This window comes from Triturus cristatus, chromosome 3_2 (genome assembly GCF_964204655.1).
Source record: "Triturus cristatus chromosome 3_2, aTriCri1.1, whole genome shotgun sequence".
In the NCBI taxonomy this organism is placed as follows: domain Eukaryota; kingdom Metazoa; phylum Chordata; class Amphibia; order Caudata; family Salamandridae; genus Triturus; species Triturus cristatus.
Window position 1 is genome coordinate 892,471,625 of NC_140584.1, and position 17,751 is coordinate 892,489,375.

Here is a 17,751-nt window from a genome sequence, read left to right on the forward strand (position 1 = left end):
GCAGGCAACCTGGATGTACTGGAAATAGGCAGGTCTTGGACCAACTCACCCCTAACCACAGGCATCTAAGAGCATGCAGCTATGGGTTCATATTTGGAGGTGAATTGAAAAGTAAGGATGATAGCCCAGGGGCTAAATCTCTGATAACTGCTGAATTGATGAAATCCAAAGTGAGTTTTCTGCTCTGAAAATATGAAAAACCACACCTGCTGCTGGTATCCTGCTACAGGGTCAAGTGGTCTGATTAGAGAGTGTTAGACTTGGCACCATTGGCGTGAGTCTCCCTTCCACTTTTTGCTGTTGCCTCGTCTGTTTTTCGCTGGTCTAGATGCTTTGAGCACTTTGCTACTGCTGTTCAGTGCCAAAGTGCAAGTGCTCCCTTTTGTAAATGGTTGTATGGAATTGTAATTCCATGATTGGTTGTTTGATTTACTTGTCAGACCCTAGTACAGCGCACCATGTGTGCCCAGGGCCTGTAAATCAAATGCTGCTGGTGGGCTTGCAGCACTGATTGTGCCACCCACAAAAGAGAGCTTGTAAAATGTGGCTCAGGCCTGCCATTGCAGAGCATGTGTGCAGTCTGGGACTGCCATGTCGATTTGGCAAGTGCACACACTTGCCAGTCCCTAAACCTTCCCTTTTCTGCATGTTAGTCACCCCTAAGATAGGCCCAAGGTACCCCTGTGGGCAGGGTGCATTGTATGTGAAAGGTAGGACATGCCCTGGTGTGTGTGGCATGTCCTGATAGTGAATTACTGCCAATTTCGTTTTTCACTATCGCAAGGCTATCTGTTCCCATAGGCCAGCATGGGCAGTTTGTTTGTAACCTCTTATGAACATAACTGATCCAGGAAACAAGATGGGAAAATAAAGTTTAGTATGCCTGGACTCAGAATGTGAAAGTGCATCTTTTAGTGTTGGTGATTTTAACATTCTGTGTTTGAAAATACCACTTTTAGAAAGTAGGTATTTTCTTGTCTAACCATCCTGTATGCCTCACCTAGGTTTGTGTATTGCATGTCTGGCTTGTGAGTGACAGGAGCTGGGAGAAGGCTACGGCTCCAGCAGTCTGATGAGTCAGGGCTGGGCTGAATGGGACCTGGGTTGAATTTAGAGTCGGGGGAGGAGATTTCATTTCACCTGCCTGAGCCAGGTCTGCTTTCAACAATGCTGTCTCCACCTCCTTCCAGGAAGCTGCACCAGTGAGGACAGAAAGAGTTTTGGCTGGGTACAGACATTCTCTGCCTTCAGAGACAAAGGATTTGTGTGTGTAAAAAGGGGAACCCAGACCCCTGAACTTTAGATCACTTCTGGGAAATCAAGAGGAAGCTTTGCCAAGGAGAAGTATCGGAGAAGCTGAAGGAGGATTGCTGCCCCTGTGCGGTTTGCTGTTTGAGGTTGGCCTGCAGTGGTTGCTTGCTGCCAAGGAAAGAAGAAAAAGGAATTTTTTTGTTTGCTTTGTCACCTGCTTGAGGAAAATATCTCCAAGGGCTTGAAACTGAGCTTGCCTCCTGTCTGAAGTCTCAGGAATACAAATACTTCATCACCAGCTCCCCTAAATTTCCTTGCTGGTAATTCCAACCTGCAAAGAGGTGCCTGCTGCTGTTTAGGACCTCTGGAGACTGTTTGTTGTTGGGAGCTGGAAGATCGACGCAACGAGGAAGAAGCGTGTCGCAACCGTACCGATTACCGACGCAACGCCGAATCACAGAGAAGACACGTGCCACATCCGCACCTGGTCCCGACGCATTGCCGAGCCATGGAGAAGAAGCGCGCCGCATCCACACGAGTCCCGACGCATCGCTGAGAAGATTGTCACAGCACCTGCCGTGCGGCTGCAAACGTTCCCGCATCGTCCGGATCGTTGCATCGAGGCACCATTTTGTCGCATCGCACCGGATCATCGCCACGCATCGAAGCACCATCTTGTTGCATCGTAACCGGAATGCAGTAAGAAACAGATGCATCCCCTCCTCTCCGGTGAGGAACAGACGCATCACCTCCCCTGCGCTGCAGTAAGGAACAGGTGCCTCACCTCCCCTGAAGCAAGGAACTGACGCATCGTGTTCCCTGTGACCCTTTTATTCGTTTTGCGTGGCACATCTAAGGTACTTTGTTGGAAAAGTGTTGCATTTACAACTTGTGTTGAACTGAACTATTTCTACCATTTAAGAACCTTATTTTTGATACTGTATTGTGGATTTTTGCCATTTGGTCTTGTTTAGATAAATATTACTTACTTTTCAAAACTGGTGTGGTGTCCATTTGTAGTGTTTTCACTGTGTTACTGTACGTGTTCACAAATGCTTTACATACTGCCTCTGACATAAGCCTGTCTGCTCGTGCCAAGCTACCAAGGGGGTGAGCAAGGGTTATTTTAGGAGTGTATCCCCCTTTCCCTGACTAGAAGCAATGGTCCCTATTTGGACAAAGATGCAAACCATTGCCAACTAGAGACCCCCATTTCTAACAGAGAGTGATAGAGAACTAATGTACAGGGATATTGTTGGACGACAGGTGAGTAGACAAAGAAAAGATACTATAAGGGCTGATGGGGGATGAATAGACAACATAGGTAATGCAGAGGGGAGAGAGAAAAGAGCCACTGGAAAAACTCAGGGGGAGGAAGAACGAATCAAGACAGTTGAGTATCACAGAGAGAATGAACATAATCACGTATAATAAAGCAAGGACAGGTGAAAAGACACAGGGCTTCCTTACAAGTTGGGTTAGTTAATCTGGAGTGATGCATTCGGGTGAACTAACCCAAGTTCTCATGATTAAAATTCTGGTCCTGTAAGAGGAGCTGCATGACTACGGCTCGTGGATATAAGTACTGTCGGGCATCCACGGCAGCCTGGGGAGCTTATAATGGTCCCCTCGGACAGGCACAAGTGGTCTCTTCACCTCTGAGTCCCACACACACACACCCCACTGGTAGTCCTGCAGACGCTCTCTGCCTGCCCGGAACAGGTGTAAAAAGTCTGCAGATTTTTTGCTGAAATTGTGAAAAACCCAGCAACTCTTGGTCCAAGCAATTATTCTCTGAATTTTAGGGAAATTCTTAATGGCCAGACCAGGAGACTTTGCTGCAGAGATTCCATACGGTAATTTACCTTCCAGCCCTCGTATCTCCACAACAAAAGTACAGCCAACCTGTAATGAGCCCCACAAAAAGAAGGGTTTGAAAAGAGACAACAGGGAAACACAGAGTAGTGAAGAATGATCGTTCTTACTTCTGTTGCAGCCAGATGGAACAAGCACTGTGGAGTAACAAAGACCACAAACCACTAAGTTGCAGTCTCAATCATAGCCAGGAAGTTAGGCAGTGATGTTGACACCACCTTAAAGCAGAAAATAGACAGCATAAAGGGAGTGTATTGGGAATGCCCTGGAAAAAACACAACCTACGAGCACCAACACACTGTGCATTAAGAGGCAAGTGCAGCCGATGCAGATGGTGTGGTATTGAGCATGGACGAAAGGCACAGAAAAAAAACACAAGCATTGACCACCAACACAACCTGGTGGTCGTGGTGTGTGGGAAGGGCCATATGGTGAAAGACATGTGATGGGCATGGGAGACCAGGAGAAGCCGAATAAACAATCGGCAACTGCTGTTTCAACACAGTGGTTACATTGTGCAGAATGGGGAAGGGGCAGCCTATGCAGAGATTGTGGGTGGTGGAAGATATATGAGGAAAGGTATGGGTGCAGGTGTATAGGAAGAAAAGAAACTTGTAGCACAACATGGCATCCTAGAGAAAAGCACAAACAAATAACAGGAGCATCAGACAAGATGGTGGACAGGTAAATAGACCATGGCGGTAAAGCAGTAGGCAGCTCTTAATCTGTGACCTGGAAACAGTGGTCAAAAGACTTCTTGTACAATTTGAAGAATGTGAGCTGATCTGCATTATCAGAATTACCTGAAAATATTGACCCCATATATACAGTTCACAGTTGTCCCATTAGTTCTGGTTTAGTCACCATGCTCAATTAGATAAATCGACCTCAGAGCAGCGAAGTATTGTGTCTTACTTTCTGAGATATGACGATGTGATTGTTGGTATTGCACAGATCTCTGCTGCTGGACCTCAACGCACTGATCTTTCTTAAATACAAATTAAATACAAATTGGGAACTTTTTGTATGGTGGGGTCCACAGAGCACTGGTAGGAAGATAGTCTCTTAAAGCACTCAGCCCACTGGGGAACAAACACATGGCACAGGTGTCCAGGAACACTGCTGAAGAATGTGATTTTGATGAAGAATGAGACTTTGCTGCTGGAATAATATCTCTGAGTATTAATGAAATCAGGAAATTGATTCCATTCTGTTGCTACCTTCCCCAGACACTGAGAAATCACGCATTGTCTATACTATGGACTTAGATATCGGCAAGGTGCAGAAAAGGATAATGTTTGAAGGCACCAATGAACCCAGACACACAGGCGAGATCTTGATAGAGGGTGACTGCGCAACGCACAAGCTGATGGTGCTGGTGAGTAACCTCTGCATTTATTTTATTCTGTTTAACATTCTTAGATAGCATTATCAATAAACAATAAAGTATTCATGTATAACTCAGCATTTCAGATCTAATACTGTAAAACATGGAAGAGTTTCACTCTAAGAGTGATTGGCCAGGAAGTGTGGACTTGTAGCAGAGCAGGAGCATCTTTGAGGTGCACAATGTCCTGAGTCAAGTACCAACCTTCGAAGGTTCTGGAGGGCAGAAACAGTTATGTTAGTGCCTCTGATTTAAGAGTCGTATTACAGAATGTACAAGTTCCTATCCTCTATTCAGAGCCGGATTGGCCTTTTACCACATTGGGCATTTTCCCCTGGGAAGGGGGAGGGGAGGTGGAGATACAGCCATTTAACGTGTGGGTCCAGTATTAGACCTTCTGTCAACAGATGAAAAAGAGAGCCACAGTGCTGAATTTGTAAAAGAATTAGGCTGGTGCCCAAAGCTATTCTCAGAAGCCAACGGCCGGTGCTAATAAATGTAGGCACCCGAATGGTAATCTTGAATCCACCTCATGCCTCTTTAAATCACTACTAGATACTCCTTGTTCCCTTATCTCGCTCTTACAGGTTCCTGTTTTTTCCCCTTGTGATGATTTTTTCCGTCTCTTCTTCCTCTTCTTTCCCCTTTGTTATGTTATGTTAACTGTTATTTCTATAGTGCATCATCACCAGCAGGTCTCTTAGCACTTAGAGAGGGTGGCCCAGATCACCAGCAGTCACAAAACCTGTGAGGCAGATGATTAGATTGTATCCAAAGCCTCCCTGAACAGGAGCATTTTGAGACGTTTCCTGAAGGGGAAGGGTGCGCATTCCTTGCGGAGGCAATCAGGCAGTTGATTCCAGAGCTGCTGGAGTAGGACAGATAGGGCTATGCCTCCCTTGGATGCAGTTTTAAACCGTGGGACTGCCAAGAGGCAGCTCTCGGGTGACCTGAGTTTACGGCCCGGCACATAATTCCCAAGGCGCTCCTTGATGTAGGCTGGGGCCTGGCCGTAAATGGCTTTGTGGGCAATGGAGAGGCCCTTGAATTTTGCTCTCTGCTTGATGGGGAGCCAGTGTAGCTTGCGCAACAAAGGGGTTGTGTGTGTCCTTCTGTGAAGCCTGAAAATCAATCCAGCTGCATCATTCATAGTCACCTGTAATTTATTGGTGAGCTTTTCCGGGAGGCCAATGTATAGGGCGTTTGCATAATCCAGTCTGGACACCATTGTGGCTGATACGATCATCTGGAGCGCTGCAGTTGAGAGGAGGGGGGAAAGCTTCCGCATCTGTCTCAGCAGGCCTGTGCAAGTTCCAACCACAGTCGCAACTTGATTGGTCATGGAAAGATCAGCATCAATCTTGATGCCCAAGCTTTTTACGACCGTTACTGGTTTAGGGGTTGTGCCGAGTTTTTGGGGCCAGAACAGATCACTACAGGGGTTGGTCTTTGAGGGGATGACAAGGACCTCTGTTTTTTCATGGTTGACTTTCAAAGAATTGTCTGTCATCCAATTCACTGTGTGTCTGAGGATGCGTTGTACCTGTGAGTAGGCCTGATGGGAGTTATCAATCTGAAGGATGAGCTGTGTGTCATACGCATAGTTAAAAACTTGGCAATCCATGCGTGCTTGGGCAGTTATCAATGACTGGAGATATATGTTAAAGAGGATCAGGGACAGTGCTGAGCCCTGGGGGACCCCACACGTGAGGGCGCCCCTGTCTGACACCTGCTCACCCAGCTGAACCCTCTGGGAACGGCCTGACAAGAAGGACTCAAGCCACTGGTGCCGAGGTCGGTGATACGTGCCAGGAGCTGTGCATGATTGGCTGTGTCAAATGCCGCTGATAGATCTAAGAGAACCAGGGCGCACAGTTTTTTATTGTCGGCCATAACTCTTAGCTCATCGAGTATGGACAGCATCCCCAACTCAGTGCTGTGGTGAGCCCTGAAGCCAGCCTGTCGCCCCTGGAGTAGCTGATGTTCCTCCAATAAGGCCAAGAGTATTTTTAGAACATGTTGCTGTACAACTTTCGCCAAGAAGGGGAGCAGGGAGATTTGCCGGAAGTTTTTAAGAATGGTGACATCTGCCCCTGGTTTCTTCAACAGGGGAGTGACCCTGGCTTCCTTCAGGTCGGAAGGTATGTAGCCTGTCTCCAGAGAATGGTTTAATGAAGCGAGGATCTGTCTTTTTAGTCCGGGGAGGGCCAGAATACCTTCGGCGTGCAGGGGTCTGCTTGTGAGCCTGATTTAGCATGGCTCATCAGAAGTGACAGGGAGGCCAGGTCTAAATTAGGGAAGGAAGGGAGCAGAGTGCCGGGAATGAGGGGTGCATGGTACTGGTCTGGGGGGTCCTGGTTGATCGGGGGATATCAATCTCAGCCAGGATGTTCTCAACCTTATGCAAAAAAAAGGTCTGGAATGTGTTGCAGTCTGCTGGTGTAGCTGTGGATTTCTGTTCTGACTTCTGGTTGAGTTCTTTTAGTATTCTAAAGGTCTCTTTCTGTTTATTTGCCGCGGCAGTGATTCTTGTCTCATAATATTCAGCCTTCCTAGTCATGATGGCTTTTTGTATGAGGTAAGCAAGAGTTTGTGGGCAGCAAGCTCGGCTTGATTGCCTGATTTCTGCCACCGCCTCTCGGCTTGGCGGAGAGTTTGCTTCCTGCCCCTCAGGTCCTCATTGAACCAGGGGGCTCCCTTTCCCTTATTACTAACTCTGACCCTCCGTGCTGGTACCACCTGATCGATGGCTCTTCTAAGAGTGTTGGTGAGAGCTGCACACTGCTGGTCAAGGTTACCTATCATGGGTTCTTTTTGGGGGAGTCCGATTAGGGTGCCCACTAGTTTATCTGCCTTAATGTTGTTCCAACTTTGCACCATTTTCCAGTCAGAGGGCGGCTGAAATAGTTGGCTACACAGTGGGACCCAACAGCTGATCAGTGAGTGATCAGCCCAGGCACACGGGCTGATGTCAGTAATACTGGCCTGTGGCTTTGAAGTCCAGATAAGGTCAAGTGTGTGGCCTTTGATGTCGGTTGGGGCATCAACCAATTGGTGATGCCCCATTGAGCTCATAGCTAACTCAAATTGGCTGACCAGTAGCTCTCTAGGGGGCATATCAGCAACAACCGGCGATAATTATCCCTCAGTGCTCTTAGCGTGAGGATAATTATCGCCGGGTAACGTGGATTTTTATCGCTGAGATAGCGTGCTATTAGCAACGCTTATCTCCTCAGCGATAAAAATCCTCACGCTAACTGCCTAACGTGAGATTATCGCTGGAAACCCAGCGATAATCTCACGTTAGCTTGCTGATAGGGACTCACAAACTTAGCCATGATATCCACCTTCTATAGGATATCATGGCTAAGTCAGTCCTGAAGCAGGCGTAAGGAAAGTAGCGATAACAGGGGTTATCGCTACTTTTCCTGACGCTAGGCTTCATGGTGTGGGGCTTAATGATAGGAGAAATGTCGCTTAGTGACATTTCTCCTGTCATGTCAGGTCAAGAACGCCCACTTTGCATCTCATTAGAGATGCAAAGCTGGGTGTTCGGAATCCCCACACTAAAGCAAGGTTTCACGCGTTAGCGTGACCTTGCTAATTAGGCGATAAAATTATCACCGCTTTTCGGCCGAAAACGGCCGCTAAAGCGGCGATAATTTATTATTAAATATGCCCCTAGGTGTTTTGTCCCAGTGGTAGTTGAAGTCGTCGACCACTAGGAGTCGTCGGTACAGTGAGCAAAGATCACTAACCATTTCAGAGAATAATTTGTTAAACCTGGGGGTAGATTGCGGGGGGGCAGTATACCACCAGGAGTACGAGGCAGGAGGTCTTAGACGAGATTTTTACTCCTAGAGTGTCTGCGTTTTCTATGCTCTCTGTCACTATCTTAGTTACCAACAGTCGTTTATTATAGAGGATAGCCACTCCACCCCATCTAGTCTTGTCTTGTCTGTTGTACCATAGGGCATCAAAGTCCCTGGGGAGTGCTGCAATCATGTCTGGGACTGCAGTGTCTCCTAACCAAGTTTCTGTGAGCGCCAGGACGTCAATCTCTCCATCCTGGAGAAGCAAGAAAATTTCACGGCAGTGCTTTTGTAGTAAGCGTGTGTTAAGAACAGTCATCTTAAGTCCAGGTGGTTTACCGGGCACAATGTTTTTGTGATAGGATGTTTGCGGAGTCATGGTTCCGTCATCCCAGTTGGTGCCCAGTATTCTTTCTGCTCTTAGTGTATCTACTATGCTCTTACCTAAGGGGCAGTTCCCGGTGGATAGGGCCAGGAGTTCTTCCGCTGAATATATCAGTGATTGGCCAGGGGTCCTGGCCCCTAGTCCCGGTCGGGCGCGCCTCCGCTTCAGCGTGACAATTGAGATGTTCCCTTCCCCCCGCCCACCAATCACAGCTGCACTGCAACAGCTGATCACCCCCTAGGCACTAGACTGCGTTAGCAAAGCGGAAGTGCTGAAGACCAGGTAGGGTGCAATCAGCAGGGAAAATGCACGTCACAGGCAGGTACAATTTCAAATTCAATTAACAATTACAAGCGTTGCGTTTAAAACAAGAAAACCAATGAGAATGATTTTGGTGTGGTGTTTTTCCATCTTTTGCTCTCGGTCAAGGTGTTTGTGATGCAGCGTTGGGTCCTGTTGTCCAGGGCATCACTGGATGAGCAGCAGCCCTGTGACTGGGGAATCTTGATTTGAACATAATGCCTTTACAAGGGACTTGTATTAGAAACATTGTGTGCATGGCGCAGATGATTTCACTTTAAATCTGAGCTTTTAGGAGCCACTTTATTGCTACGAATACATGTTTCACATATTCTTGCTTGAAGCAGGATACTTGGAAGTTGGTGCCATGTGGGACCTGAAGACTGGTTACTGAAATAAAATGCTGCCAGGTTCTATACTATTTTTGCCTTCACTGGGGCCATTCCCAGCAGCATTATTTTGGAGTCCGCCCATGCTTTGGCATCATTCAATGAGGTGTCTCCACCCTGTACTCCCTAGCCTAATTAGCAAATTCCCTTTCCAGGTAGACAGCTTACCTCTGGAGCTCTGGGTAGAGCTTTAACCGAGCACAGGCCAAACACGAATGGCAAGAGAGAAGCTCTCTCAGGTACACAACATGCAGCCCTAATCTTGGACCACTTGCTTGACTCTTTGATTTTAGATAGTGCACTTAGATGCTGCTGTTCTAGTTAACATTCCACTTGTCTTGTTTGAGACCGGCTAGTACTTGGCTGCACCTTGGAGCCAGCTATGGGTTTCTTTATGAGGATTAAGGCAGCATTTCCCACCGGTGGGTCTTGAGCCAATTTTTGGTGGGTCGCAAAAGTTGTGGTCTATATGTATATAATATTTCAAATGATTAGCCAAGTATGTGTAAAATTGCAAAGGTGCTGAACAATGCCCCTAAGTCCAGTTGCAAAACACATCCCTGCTAGTATTCCCAAGCAAGACTCCGGGTGAACTTTCCAGGATTCGTTGCTGCTGTTTTATTTTACTTAACAAAAGCGTTAATGAGCGAATGTGCTCACTCAACATGATCAAACACCCCTTCTGTATGATCAAACACCCCTTCTGTATGACTTTCACATAGAAATTGAGAAATATGGAAATGGCCTGGAGTTGCTGACTTAGGAGCTGGGAAACCAGGTTCAAGTCTCAGCATTGGACCAACATTCTTTGATTCTGGGCAAATCGCTTTGCCCCCGATTACATTTTTTGGCTCAGCAGGAGTGGGTGGTATGCCACCGCCACATTCCCACTGCACCAAAGCTGTGGTCGGGCCACCTGCCATATTTCCTCCAGTCTGAATTGCTGAGTTTTGGCGTACCTATGGCGGTGCCTCTAAAAATGGGCACCGCAAGGGGAACACCAAAACAGTTCCTGCATGGCGTAGACTATAAAGTCAATGCCGTGCAGAAACTGGTGTGCATGTACACAGGGGGGCACATGTTGTGCTACCCTGTGTGCATTCCCATGCACATGGGGAACATGGGATACTGTAGGTCCCCCTTTGTTTCAGGATCGCTAGCCTTTTTGAAGGAGCAAAGACCTCCATTACACCGCTGGCGGTCCTAAAACTATTAATATGAATGGCGGTTTAGTCCTCTGTATAAACAACCATTTAATACAGTAAGATCAGAGCCGTATGACAGCAAGAGGGGTACACAACATTCCGGATGGAAGTGTGGACCACGTTCAGCATGTTGTGGCGGCACCAAAGCGGCATGGTCAATACTCCCATCCGGAGTGTTTTGTACCACTCTTGCTGACATACGGCTCTGATCGATGATCCCTCATTGGACTATGGCTGGAACCCTACCCCCTTGGAATAAATGGTTGCTTATACAGAGGTCCTTCCAATTGTGAATCAAAATGCATCTATATTACTCAGCTAATTCATTATATCCACACAATCAGTGATAATTTAGCCATGTGTTAATTTTGATTATACTATTGAGTTTTAGTTCAGACATGTTATTGGTTGTCCTGTTGATGATCCCACATTGTTAAGGGATCAAAACTTCGTCGAGCTGTACTCTGACCCGCTAGACCTGGTATGAACCTCTCCTTTGGGTGCAGAAGTGCTTTGAAATAAGTAACTCTGTTTTGCATGTGTATACTGGTCACACCTTGTTCTTTGCCTGTAAGTTTATTGGTGAGTTTATTTGTTTTTAAAACTTGTTTTGGAACATAACACAGGACACTCAATTGCAACCGCATTCATCTGCAATCTAAGGCGACTTCCTGGGTAGAGAGGAATGGGCGGGGTGGACACTTACTCTTTAAAAAGTAGTGTCCTGTCCACACACAAAGGGCTGATAAACTGCGTCCCCCACCTCACCATCAGCATGGCAGACAGGACTGGATTGAAAGGGATCTTTGTGTACTTCAGAGAGCTTCTGTGAAGTCATCCCCTACATCAAAGGCACGTTTGGGCATAAAATCAGACACTGTGTTGGACTTGCAACCAGAAACTACTGGTTCTACATCTGCACATTGCTGTGTTGGCCTGCTGCTTGCTGATTGTTGTGCTGCAGGAGGGACTGTCACACTGTGGCCTACCTTGTTGTACTGGCCTGATGCCCACTACCTTTGTACTGTGCTGAACTACATGTGTTCTCTAAGGGCTTGTTGGCTTGCTTCCTGTTTGCAAAGTCTCAGGGCCATCAAAGACTTCATCTAGATGTTGCTGCCGTAGGACTCTGCCATTTGTGAGTCCGGCAACGGTGTTTGTGAGAAAGATCAGAGCATTTCTGATCACCAGCTGATGTTGCTAAAGCTTGAGCACTTTGATTTTTTGAAAACCATTGTGGCGTTCTGCAAAAAGACAAGTATTCCGCTATGTGGGAAGAAAGGCATCGCTCTGCTTGAGATAGGAGCTCGAATCTGTGTAAGCTACCACTTTGCTCCCCAGACGACAAATGTTCCGCACTGTGGGGACCAGTGCTTTGTGTGCGAAAAGTAAATGACTTGGACAGCAAGTGCAGTCAACACCCACGCCCAGCACGTGGCTGAGGTGTCGCAGAGTTAACCAATGATGTCGGAGCCCCCTCAGCTCACCAGCATGGAAGAGAAGGAAACAATGCATTTCCTCCATTGGCAGCCCCCACCGGGAAAACTATACATCATGGGCTACACCTAGGACGCCCGGAGGTATCACTGCAGCTCCTCTTAATGCCCCACGCTTTGGGTTACTCAACCCACCTGCCCTCCTAAACAAGTACTGTGTCACGGGTGGCAGGAGTTGGGAGTTCCCCCCAGACTTGAGGGACCGGCCCGGATTTGTTCGTAAATAACCTTGGAGCACTAATTGGACCATAAAAATCCATCCCAGGCCTATTGCTGGGTTGCTTGTCATCTCTCCACGTCTAAACAGCACTGTCAACAGTTTGCCAATCACAAGGCCTATTTAAACTTTGTGCTTATAGTGATATATTTAAAACGTGCATATCTTGAAAGGTATACCTTGTATGTTTGTTGTTTTGATATTAATGTGTTTATAAAACAACAAGCTATTGTTGTAAAACTGTGTGGAGTTGCTTTGTGGAATATTCATTGTGTTACTGTGTGTATGTGTTGCAAAAATACTTTACACATTGCCTCTTTTGATAAGCCTGCCTGCTCTGTGCCAAGCTACCAGAGGGTGAGCTCAGGTTATCTCAGTTGTGTATCTACCTTGATTAGAGTGGTGGGTTCGGCCTGGATGTATATCTTAGCCAACCAGAAACCCCATTGCTAACAATGGAGATCAATGGTGAGGATAGGACTTGTGTCTGTGCAATATCATACAGTAACTCATTGCTCACTAATAGTCTATACTTTGACCAATTCAAGCCTTTTTTCCATTCTGCCTGATATGACATCTTTGATTTTACCCCAAAAAATCTTTTCCAACTTCCATTGTCTTTCTACCATGTCTTTGGCTTTGTCTGATAATATGGAATGCAGAACTCCAGAAAGCTTTGCGAGCAAGGATGGAAGCCCACCCAGAGAGAGAAGTAGATGAGGAGGGAGGATCTAGAAATGAGGAAGTATTAGAGCAGGACCAGGAGGATCTTTTCATGCAGCCTACAGGGGGGAAGCAATCTTCTCCCAGGACCAGGAGTCCACTCTAGCACTGGCAGCAGTGTGTCCTCAAGGGGCCTGTTTCCAGAGTCACTGGGGGACAGGAGGGAGGAGAGGAAACTCATATTAGAGTTTACCAAACTTCAGAATAAAAAGGCCCAGAAGCAGGCTCTGGCTCTTGCTAAGCTGAACGAGGAGCAGGCACTTTCTAAAATGGAGAGAGATCAAGCTCTAGAATAGAAGACGCTGGCCATGGAGGAAAGAAAGATGGTCCATGAGCTTAGCCTCAGAGAGCTGTATATCGAGCTCTACAAGTGGGGTCCAGTAACAACAATGTTGGTGACAGCATACTTGCAGTGTATTCACATGAGTTCAGATTCCATATCCCAAAAGATAAAGTGCCTAGTTATGGTGTGGGGGAATATTGATAAATGGTTGGCAGCCTACGAAGTGGCATTAAAAGTGCACCAAGTCCCAGAGGAGTTCTGGCAGGGTGGTCTATGGCAGTACATGCCCACTGTGGGGAGGAACACACTTCTTACACTAGAGGTGGTGGACCAGACTAGCTGTGCCATGGAGGCCATTTTTGTCAGTAAGTTTGTGCTGACCCCTGAGAAGCACAGACAGCGATTCAGGGCCAGTCACAAACATTCCACACAAACATGGGTAGATTTCATGGATTATGATGCTAAGGCACTGAAGGGCTGGGTAAAGGGCAGCAAAGCAAATGATTAGGAGGTAATGTATAATTTGTTCTTGAAGGAGCATATTCTTGATTTGATACTTGTTTGACTGAACTTCACCAACACCTGGTTGATAACAAGCTGACTGACTCCAGGAAGCTTGCTGAAGAGGCTGACATCCTGGTCAGCACCAGAGTGTCCATTAAGCTAACTGGGAGGGGGGGATCCCAAAAGGGTGGTCAGAAGAAGGAGGGGGGTTGATAAAAATTAAGAGTCTTCTTCAGGCCCCCAAAACAACTCACAAGTGAAGGGGTCTGGTTCACATTCTCAATCTGCTCACCAGAAGAAAGTTTATCCTGACAAAAGGCAGCAGCCAAAGACCCATATGTGCTACGAGTGCTTCGAGTATGGACATTACAAGAGGGTTTCCAAGTGTCCAAAAAGAGCATCACCTCCCAGTGGCGCAACATTTTCAGGGGTGGCTTATGTAGTACTGGGGGGTTTGTTCCAATTAATGAGGGGGGTTTAGTGGTCTTACCCTAGTGCCCAGGGTGACAGTGAGATAGTTCCTAAGATCCTTGTGACCTCTAATTTTCCAAAGTATAGGCAATGGGTCACCATCAGTGGACATGGGGTTGAGGGTCTGAGGGATACAGGATCCAGTATGACTATGGTAAGCAGATAGCTGGTTTCTCCTGAGCAGGTAATTCCCCATGCATTCCACCAAGTTCTGTTGGCGGACAACAGAGAGGGTCACTTTCCAGTAGCCCTCGTTCCATTTGAGTGGTGAGGGCCAGGAGTCCTCTGAGGAGGACATTACTTCCCTTGTTGACCTACCAGAGCTTGATGGATGGCATGTGGAAGGAGGACCCACCAGGAATGAGTTCTGTAGGACAGAGAGAGAAAGAGCCCCACCCCTGAGGGTATGAGCCAACAGGCCCAAGCCCAAGCATCAGGTGATGCCTCTGGGAGCCATCACATTTACTGTGAGGACAACCTCTTTTACAGTGAGCCTGAGGCTCCTGGGCATGGGGCAATAAGGGCCCCGGTGGTTCCCTAATGCTCCAGGGCCTTCCTACTGGAGCTGGCTCACTAAACTCTCCTGGCAGGATACCTGGGCCAAGACAAGACCTTTGCAAGGCTTGTCCCTACTAATAATAATATTTACTATTCCCACTCCAATCTGTGCAACAGTACAGAAAGTGTTGTATTGTGGAGGGGTAAAATGTACTATTACCACTCCAGTCGGTGCAAAAGTAGGGAAAAGGTTGGACTCAGCAGGGGTAATCATTTTCTGTTCCAACTACAATCAGTGCAACAGTAGGGAAAGTGTTGCATTGTGGATGGGTGAAATGTACTATTCCCACTCCAGTCTGTGCAACAGTAGAGAGTTCACTTCAAACAAATTAAATATTTTAACAACATTAAATAACACGAATTATGAATATTTAAAAATAAAATATATATACAATTAAAAAAACATAATTATTACAATGTTTAATAAATATTTGAAACATAATAATATATATATGTAATTAAAACACCACACTGTGTAACCATATTTTGATAGTGGGTCGACCGCAACCTGCCATCATGGCAGTAAGGAGACTGCCCGACAAGCAGCTGGTGGTCCGACTACCCAATTATGATAGGAGCTCCGTGATGGTGGGTGGTAAATGCTCTTTAACACAACGGCTTGTGTCTAGGAAAAGGGCAACAGCACAAGGCTCAGTGTTAAAGAGCACTTTGTGCACACCCATGCACCGTGTTCCATGCACTATGTGGTGCACGGCACACGGTGCATGGATGTGTGTGGGGGCACTGGGCCCTTTGCTGTAGCACATGAGGGACGTGGGCCCTGTCTGGGGCCCCCAAAGTCCCTTTCTGACAGCCTTTTCATGGCAGTCGGACCACCATGAAAAGGCTGTCGTAAAATGACATCATGATCCCGACCGCAGCCCTGTTGGGATCACTGATCCCGGCAGGGACGGCGGTCTCCCCTCCAATGGAGAACGGTCTGACAGCTTGCATCATAATGCGGTGGTTGGACCGCAGGTCTGTCTGTCGGTTGCACCGCCACTGATGGACTGTCGGTTGCGGCCCGACCAACATCAAAATCAGCCCCCATATCCTAAGAATCGCAACAAAAAACAGATATAATGTAATTTACAATTAAAAAGCATAACACAATTATCAAATACCATAATAAATAACATACTTAAAAAAAAACAATAACTATTTTTACATTTATTATAACTTAAATAACTCCCTACCCTGTACCTCAACAAACGAAACAACACAAACCTAAAATATATCTTAAAAAGAATAATTAAAAATTGTACATATTTAATTATCAAATAAATAAATAATATTAATTAATAATAATGAAATAATTATATTTAATTAACTTCCCACTCTTTATTCCTAGAAATGCAACAATGTGATCTAATATATAAAGGGATCAATGTTATTTACAAATTTTACATAATTAATTATCAAATAAAAAGTTGATAGCAGGTAACTAATAACAAATTAATTATATTTAATTAACTTTTCACCCTATACTCCTACAAAAACAACAACCTGCACCTAATATACAACAAAAAAATATCATAATTGCACAATATACTCCTACAAAAACAACAACCTGCACCTAATATATAACCAAAAAATCATAATTGCACAATTGACATAATTCATTATAAATAACTAATCATTAATAGTTAACATAAGTTATTATAATTAATTCCTTCTCACGCTTTACCGCTACAAAACCAACAAACTACACCAAAAATATAAATAAATAATTCGACTAAATACATAATTTACAAAAGATTTTATCAATTAAAGAATTAATACTAATTAAAAATGAATTAATTATAATTAAATGGTTTCCCACCCTGTACCCATACAAACCCCACAACCTGCACCTAAAACGTAATGTAATAAAAAAACAACACAATTGACATCATTAATTATCAATGAAATAATTATTAGTAATTACAAATATATTATTAATGAATTATAATGAATGTACTTCCCACCCTGAACCCCTATAAACACCACAAACGGCTACGGCACTAAAAATAACAATAAACTATTACATTTAATTTAACAAAGAACTAAAAATTAGCAAACTATATTAAAATCATTAACAATATTTTATACAATTTACCACATATACAATTAAAATCTATATAAAAATACATAAAAATTATTTTAAAATGATATTTTAACAGCAATATTTTAGTAAACTATATTAACAACATAGATATTTTTCACATCGATATTAACATCATAGATAGTTTTAATATTGGTATTACTTACCTTGAAATCGATATTCCTGTCAGCAATATTTTTTCACACAATATTCGTGCATTACAATATTTAGAACTCAATATGTTTGCCTCTCGATAATTTTGTTTCAATATTTTGTCCAAATACCACTCCCCTTGTAACAAAGGTGGAGTGCTACTGGAAGAGAAGTTTTTTCTGTGGTCTAGGCACTGAAAAAGTTGAGGCCATACCTGTTTGGCACTAACGTCTTGATTCAGACAGACCACAGGCACCACAGGTGGCTAATGCAAATGAAGGGTGAAAATCCCAAAGTGGGCCATTTCTGTACAGGGTATGGACTCCAGAGTGAAACGCAGACCCTGGGTAGACCTCCCCAATGCAAACGGTCTATCTAGGTTTTTCTGCCTTATTGATAAGAACTCCATAGAGGTTTTGTAAATCTCACACTTTCAGCTTGTGTGGACACGTTGTAGACCTGGCATCGTTAGGGTGTTGTTTCTCCAGAGTTTCTGCCTTTAACCTTTTGTTTTGCTAATTCTCTTTCTGGTGGCCCGACAACTCTGAGCACTTTACCACTGCCAACCATTCCTAAACTGCATATGCTTCTATGCTAAACATTTCTATGATTGGTGTACACCTGATCAACATATTTTTTCTAGTAATGCCCTTGTAAAG

The 17,751-nt window shown here is 45.1% G+C and overlaps 1 protein-coding gene across 1 annotated transcript in view; it reads left to right on the forward strand.

The window, feature by feature from the left end:
* The window catches only part of ITGAE (integrin subunit alpha E), an 847,690-nt gene that overhangs the window by 627,160 nt on the left and 202,779 nt on the right, over positions 1–17,751 (forward strand). Inside the window, exon 19 of the mRNA XM_085649316.1 lies at positions 4,356–4,504. Within this exon, the coding sequence (XP_085505442.1) occupies positions 4,356–4,504 (149 nt within the window). The remainder of the gene's footprint in view (positions 1–4,355; positions 4,505–17,751) is intronic.